General features: G+C 30.5%; 1 protein-coding gene across 1 annotated transcript in view; it reads left to right on the forward strand.

Moving 5' to 3' along the window:
* Smp_150090 (putative monocarboxylate transporter) overlaps positions 1-7,846 on the forward strand; it is a gene marked incomplete at both ends in the record, with an annotated part of 24,388 nt that extends 16,542 nt beyond the window's left edge. The window contains 4 exons of the mRNA XM_018796538.1: positions 1,208-2,116; positions 3,287-3,472; positions 6,191-6,316; positions 7,629-7,846. Coding sequence (XP_018651670.1) covers positions 1,208-2,116; positions 3,287-3,472; positions 6,191-6,316; positions 7,629-7,846 — 1,439 coding nt within the window. The remainder of the gene's footprint in view (positions 1-1,207; positions 2,117-3,286; positions 3,473-6,190; positions 6,317-7,628) is intronic.
* Positions 7,847-8,455: the final 609 nt, after the last annotated feature.

Genomic DNA, 8,455 nt, shown 5'->3' on the forward strand with positions numbered 1-8,455 from the left:
CACCAAAATTATTTAATGTCTACCATGGTGCGTCAGATGATCTAACTTAGAGAATATTTTACTAAAAATTAAGTGTTTCTTAACTTTTGAAAACCTTCTTAGTGCTACATGAATTTGTTTTGTAATCAGCTTTACTATTCAATTTAAGTCTACGAGACCTGAGCCCATTCATTCTTCATGAGAATCCTTCCGAAGTTCTTTCTTAACTATTTCGTGTAGACATCTTTTTAATCCATGAAAACAGTAAAGGAATGAGATCCCTTATTTGTGCCTAACGAAATCCAAACTTGAAAATAATCGGATTTTGAGTTTCATGTAGGTATCCAGTAAATTAACTGCTGATCTCTTAGTTTAAATATGACTTGGATGTAAATTAAACCAATGGGTAGCTATTATCAAAGGTGTTAAGCAATTTATCTGATTCATATTCTCTCTTTAATATAGTTTCTGTAATTATCTAGTTTCACATGTTTTTCAACATAAGAGATCGACGGTCACCTTTAGAAACGTTTGCTTCACTTGCTATTTCCATAAACTACTTTCAGTATATGGCGAATTACCCTGTATGTTCTTTTCAGAGTTCACCGAAAACTTGATATAGTTAGTTCGGCATGTTTGTGTAGCAAATCATGCATATAAATCATTTAACATTGAAAACAAACATTACTAAAACTCAACTGAAACATGTGAGTTTTATTGATCACTCACCATCTAGTGATTTTAGAATCCAAACATCAGAATTTAATTCTTGTCTATCATATCACGAATGATTAAATATGTCTTTCTCCCATGAGGAAGGTTGTATTTATTTCAAGTTTTTAAATGTCATATTCGAGATACCAATGACAAAAGTTCTACGTACAGATTATGTTATCTGGAATGTTCACATATATAGTTTAGTATCTATTGTTTACATAATGTAAGATTTCATTATCTTGAGGAATTGTCACTGCATATTAATAAGTGTTCATGTTTTTAATCACAGATAAATATTCACTTTTCATTTATGTTAATGATTTATTTTTATATATGAAGTATTGGATTATGATTGGGAATTAATGTAATGAATTTGGCAGATAATTTGAATATTATATGATTAATTATATACTCATTTTCTTTTTATAATAAGATGATTCCAGATTTTTAAATGGTAGTTTATTATCATAAAGCTGATATTAATTTAAAATAATCGTTTACCATCAAATAGGACCAACAGATTTGTCGGAAACTGACAACGATGCAGAAGATGCAGAGTCTATGATTGGTTCAAGGTTATGGAAATCAAGTCTAGGATTCAAGAGACAACCTTCATCATACATTCATAATCAAAGTCAATTATGTCAGCCTGCTCAGTCTAATCAACAACAGAAACAAAATTATAACAAATTTCCAAACCAAACAACACAGGCAACAGTTGCGGCTACACATGGTTATATCCATTCAAGTTATAATTTATCATCGACGAGAAACTCTAGACGAAGAAAGTTTCCCAGTCAAATATATACCCTTTTCGACAAACCAGATGCATTTTATTCAGCGAGTTTAACAAATTTAAATCCTAAAATTACTCAACCTTTTAATGGATACAAAAAATCTACAGATTCTTTAAGGGCATATTCAAAGTATCCAATAAAATCTAAATCATCTTTAATTTCTTCTGAAACAGTGAATAAAAATCAAATTAATGAGTTAATTGATAGTAATATTTCTTCATCATTGAATCAGCAGCATCAAGAACAAAACCATAAAGAATTTCATTCTTTGGATAATTCGATACATAAATCATCTAATAATGATATATATCTTAAATCCAGTATTATTGAAACAAGTATTCCGGAAGAAAACCTACTGACTACTAATAATACAGAAAACAGCACAGAGTTCTACACACTAACATCTAAAATGAATACAATTACACAAAATCTAGGATTATTCGGATACGGAATAATAAAATTATTCGATTTAGGCTTATTCACAGAACCATCATTTTTATATTTAGTCGGTATTGGTATTACAAGTCAGCTGGCATATTTTATTCCGTTTGTCTATTTAATTGATTATACAGTTAGTTATGGAATGGAACAAGATAGTGCAGTTTTAGTCGTTATGATATTAAGTAAGTGTCTTTTTTTTCATTTTATGAGATCATTTAAGTCTTATTTACTTTTCTTAAAGTCTTGAAAAGAAAGTCTATTTGGATTTAGGTAAAAACTCAGTTGTTTAGAGCCAATGTATAACTTAATTTGTCCTACAGATATTCTACCGGAACCGTAAACGCGATACTGACGACCCAGAGTCTATGTGAAAGCCATAGTCGAACATAGACAACTTGACTTTAAAAGTTATCTGTTTCTAAACATAAAAAACAATTCAACTAGTACAATAATTAAGAGTTGTAGTCATTAAGTGTAATGCACAAACATATCGACCAGCATTGTGTGTCCTATTGAATATATCGAATAGAACAAGACAATATCAGTATATAATGTAAAATTGTCATATGCTTGCCATAATGCATTACTTATGACTGTTAATCAGAAATACTATCATTACAGACCACTTTATTTGGTACATATTTATAAGGGGTATGTTTAATGTGTAGAGTAGCAAACCATAAAGTAGATTATTGACCGATTATCAACTTTTATATTTACACGTTCTCGATTAGCCACATCCCTTAAAGTTTAAAATGTCCTATAACATTATATAAACTAAATTGGCTTATATTTATTTTTACTTTACTGACGACCATTAAATGTATCAACGAAAGTTCCCTACTAATGTTTATGCTAAATATGATAAAATGGAACTCTTTACTGAGTTTGCACGAACATTTTCAAATGACAAAGGGAGATTTTGGTCAAGTCACCTACTATAACGATTGATATAGCTCTCCTCATAGTAGTAGCTCAGTCGTTAAATACATATTTAACTGTCTAAACCATGTTAACTATTCTTTTTTTGAGCAACTAACTTCTCAACGTGTTAGTGTCTATCTTCTTTCATTGTTTGTAAAGGGTCAAAGCAAAATTTATTTACTTTTTATCACAATAGATACATAATGATCATGTGGTAAGCAAGTTATCATACTACCTTCCCAATGTCTTTATCGTTTAATTTTCAATTTTTTCACAACATAATGAAAATCATTTTACGTAGATTTTTGTGATGCTTAAATTTTATATTCAAATGTAAATTAAATGATCAATACGTAATTTCCTCAGATACAAATTTGCTTAGTTTTAATCATTTATACTTTGTTAATGTTTTATATACATATATACAGGTATATTCCACACACTTGGTCGAATAACATCTGGTATTATGTCAAATGTTTTCCATTTAGATTCAGTATATTTAAGTGGACTAGCAACTTTTGGTGGTGGGCTAGCACATGTATTTCTCGTTTTTATAATTCCACATACATTTGCGTGGTATTCTATATATGCCAGCATTTATGGCCTATGTAGTGGTAAGTGTATATTTGAAATATTGTACATTAGAAAATAGACTATAGATCCTATGGTGGTTAACTTTTTTCCTATTTCAACTTGGGGTTTATTTATTTAAACTGAATCGAAATATAAATGGTTATTAGATTGTTTTTTTCAGAATAGATGGATTGTCATCAGTATTGAGATCCAAGGCCATCATTTTTTCCTGTTTATTGCTCGTCAACTAGATATGTCTTAATCTTAGTACTTATATCCAAATTAGGAGCCAAACTTACCATTTTTTAGGTAAATATGTACCCTTAAAAGTAAGTTAATATCCGTTAAACAAGTTAGGAACTGTTTGAAGTTAGTAGTTAAATTGATAACGCGTTGACGTTTGAAGCGATAAGTGATATGTTGAAGTTCTAGTGTAAACATCGACACTGAGATACAGGTATATCAAGCTGAAAAGTCTTAAACAAAGCAAAATCACCGTCCTGGATTCTGCCGATAGCCAAAATTCATTTACTCTAAGAAACGTATGATCATATTGAAGCAATTTGTAGAAGATGAATATATACTAACTAAGAATAATCAAAACTCTGTTCTTAATATAAGCAACTTAATAATTTAAACTCTTACAAGTTCATTACAGAAACTAGCTGTTCACCAAATTATTTTACGTTTCATCACAAAGTCACTAAGATAGCATGAAAATAACTTAATTAATTTATCAACGTATCTTAGATGTGCTGACAGCATATGAAAATAAATGAGTGATATTCAGAAACTCTTATCTTTGTTACTACAGAAAGAGGACACTATTGAGTGAAGTGATAAACATTTTTACATTACCGATTACTGTCCTTGTTACCTTAAAAACTTAGGCGTCAGAAAAATGTACACGCGTCATATCTTATGAATATCTTATCAACCTGTCTATACGACGAAAATATTTCTGTTCCATACTAGATAATTACAATATACTTTCATGACATTAATGTGTGATACTCCAGAACGACAGTGATAGCTTTACAACCAAATCAGTTACCTAAAAGAACCCATCACCTACCGAAAAAACAACCTGAGTCATAAGTATTCATTGTCATTTCTTAAACTTCAGAATAGCCGTTAATAGATTTGATTATAACAAACAAAAAAGCATTTTCATGTAAATGTTACTATCTTTTAGGTTGATTGAGCACTAAGTTCAACTACGATTCCAAAATAGGAATAAATTTTGATAGAATTCCATAGTTAATTTCCAACTTATACGACATAAATAGTGTTGAAGAACCAATCATGTATTTAAACATGTGTTTTAGTGTGAAAACGATTGATCATCAAAATACTATATAAGACTGCTATGTTAAAAACTAATCGTAGTAACTGAAGAATATCAGTTGAAAACAAAACATACTAATCAATACTGGCATGGTTTTTGCACCCAAAGGGGTAGCAATCCTACACTATGTGATATATTTTCGTTTGGTGTGACCTAACGATATATGAACGACAGCATTTTAACTGATGTTAATACGCACACGTAGATAAAATAAAAGGATTTGTTCTGTAGGACAGGACTAGTCATAACCTAAAAAACAGTTGTATCATAATATGTTATTTGTATATATATTCCTTAAATAACGGTATTTAGCATGCAACAAAATAAATATTCACTCATATGTATCTATACTTCGAAATGTGTTACATAATCGGACTTACCTTAGTAAAACATTAGTAGTTTATATTGGTCTTCCACCCTCACATTTAAGCCTGGTAGATACTTATAATTTAGTTTGGTACAATATCAGGCTCACATGGTTTATTCTAGCTTCCAGACAGGCTAGTTTATTTATTCTTCTTGAGTCGCATTTTGACCTTGTCAATTGTTCTCTTTTTAGCCTTAACTGTTTTTTATATGAGCGTGTATGTATTGCTTACCCTACTCATAACAAGTCTGTTGCTTAGTTTTGTCAAGTTGGTTCACTCACTCCTCTTCTTCGCTTACCGGCTTTTTATTCTGAATGTCTGTCTGGATCAACGAGTGTACGAAATATATGTATTCAGTATTCATTCGCGTGTTTGACTTATTTTATTCCGTTATTCACTAACGCGAATCAAGTCGATAATTATGTGATGAAGGTAGTTAGGATGTATATTTCGATAATATCATCATGAGGTCTAATTGGAGTCAGATTAAAGGGTTACAAAATAGTGTTAACACATGTCAACTGTACTTAACGAGAGATTTAGAAAATTAACTAGTTACAGTACTTACAAGCTCGAAACGTGAATTTAGATTCAGTTATCTTTCACTTTTAACCCCTTCAATCATAATGAAATCATGATGATGAATCATTATAATTATCTCAGCTCTACATGATGCTAGTAGAAGTCCATGTGCCTCATTAATAATGTCTAAGACTGTGATACTGGATGACGCAGGTCCTAATTCCATAAGGAACATAAATCTGCTTAAGATTAAAAATGCACATCACTGACGATTATTGACTAGTGTGAGACTTAGGTTCAGGTTTTCATATCTATCTCCTTCAACCACCAAACAGTAGTAAATAAGTTTTGACAATCTTGTTCAAGAGAACAATCAATTGTTTTGCTCACTACTTTTAGTATCCTTAATTTATGCTGAACCATTTTTAATACTTTTGAGCTGAATCAGAAGGGACATATTTTCTAATTATAAAAAGAACGGACGGATTTTTATGAATATATATTTTAATCTTTTTATCTAGGAATACCTATCCCACTTATTCCAATACTTTTAGTACGTTTCAGTGGACTTGAGCATCTGACAGCGAGTTTTAGTAACTTGAATTTATTAAAAGGTATTTTTTCAATGATTGGACCTACTGTGGCAAGTAAGTACACTGTATTTTAATCAAATAACTCTCTTGTTTTATTCTCATTCTTGATTTACAAATGAAACAGTCATCCCAATCTATTCTCTCAAAGTTTTAAACAATGGAAAGAGATTCTAATATGTATCTTTGATGGGTATGAATAAAGTTGGGACTCCAACCTTATTTATCACTTAATATATACTCCACAAGCTGTGTTATCTAAACATTCACAGTGTTTGACCTTCATTCGGTTTCAATAGATTTTCTAAATATATTGGGTTTCAACTGTACTATATTATGGGGAATAAATTGTAGGAAGAGAAGATTATTTTTAAATGCCAGATTGAAACTCAATGGTTTACATTCTCTGCCTGATGTTGCCTCTAAATTCATTTGGTCATAATTAAATGTAACTGGTACTTATTCACTCTCACACTCAAGTGTGTGATTCTGCTTCCTAGCACTTACCACCCACATTAAGAAAGTAGTCAGTGTTGGGAGTTCCAACACTAGTCCGAAAAACCTATCTATTACTTTCAGCTTTCAAATGATTCATCACGTTATCTCAGCTCATAGTTAAATTCGTTTTCATATAACTGATCCATCACAAAAGACCACTTTTCAACCCAATAATAATCCAAAATGGATGAGTGATATTTTCCTCGGAACCTTCACATTGATTTCCCAAGTATCCTTTTCATTATTGCACTACACATACTCTCAGACTCCCAAAGTAACTTGAACTAGCTTCTCAACGATTATTTTTATTTTATTTTATTTTCTTATGTATATCCTCACTAATCTATCGTTTAGTAGCGACAACCTGTAAAGTGATGTAATGTTGGTTGAACTGTATCGATCAGATTGCAATTCGAACACTAGTTTAGGTGGTTCGATATTACAGTGCGCTTTTTATATGTTAGTTGCTTTGAAGCGATCGGCAGGAGTATCTTAACAAATAAATCTTTATAGCCATTATCCATTAGCATGGTGAGTCTGCTTCAGAATGACAAGAACCAACATTTGAGGACTACCCAAACTGAGAATACTTACATATATGAAGTGATTTATACTTGGCTCATAATTTCATCAGATCAGATGTTGTTTCCGATCCAGTTTCTCATTTCATGCTTGCTTTTTTCCAAAAAATACTGCAAAGTCTATAGTACATTAGTCGTCCAACGTAAACTAATTAGGTTAAAAAGCATATATAACGTAGCCAATCATAGCCACTAGAAAATAGTACTTATATTTCACCCACACTTTATAAACATTATTGATTCACTCACAAAAATCTTTTCTTTTTTTCTTGTTTATCTTTTTTCCAAAGTTACCATAGTTGAGTACACTAGCCAAAAAGATCATTTATTTCTTGTAGCGGGTGTATGTTACATTGTTTCTGCTCTATTACATTTGGGATTATGTAGATATTCATGTTTTGCAAAATATTCTAAATCTAGTACAAACAAACAAAGAACTAATGATTATGATGATACAAGTAATTTTGAAGATCCATATGCTAAATGTTTTCCGTGTTCTTTCCAATAAAGTTAAATGAACAAAAAAAATTACCAGTGGCTTTTTAGTCAAAAACAGTAGTATATTATATTTTATACAAACTTTTGTAATGATTAGAAGAAAACAAAAGCATTATTTTGTACTAAACATTATTTGCTGTGAATCATTTTTAACTTATAAGTAGTCTCTTTAATGCATAGATTAGTTATTTTTATCTAATATTGATTTCCCCACACACTAAATATTTCCTTCAAACTTTTTTACAGTAATAATATCTATATCGAATAAATTATGTTTTTTAAACCCTCTTTAAATCCAACTATAATGAGGATTATTGTCATTAGGATATGAGGAATGTGGGTTAGTTTTGATAAATATCTATATTTGAATATTAGATAAGTTATAAGAATTTGCTAAACTTTGTTCTAAAATTCTCATAGTTATCAGTTTCATTCTCAGTTTGGAAAGAACAGGAGGCTTGCTGGCCTATGTTAGTCCTGTGTTATATCCCCTGGCGAATTATGAATGGTAAATCTGAGGTCTATTTATGGACAAATGTAATATGCCTATTCCCTATTGTATAATTGTTAAATAACTGACTTAATCGTATTCGTGTTCCTCTTATCATAACCTTTATTT

The sequence above is a fragment of the Schistosoma mansoni genome, chromosome 4 (genome assembly GCF_000237925.1).
Source record: "Schistosoma mansoni strain Puerto Rico chromosome 4, complete genome".
NCBI lineage: Eukaryota > Metazoa > Platyhelminthes > Trematoda > Strigeidida > Schistosomatidae > Schistosoma > Schistosoma mansoni.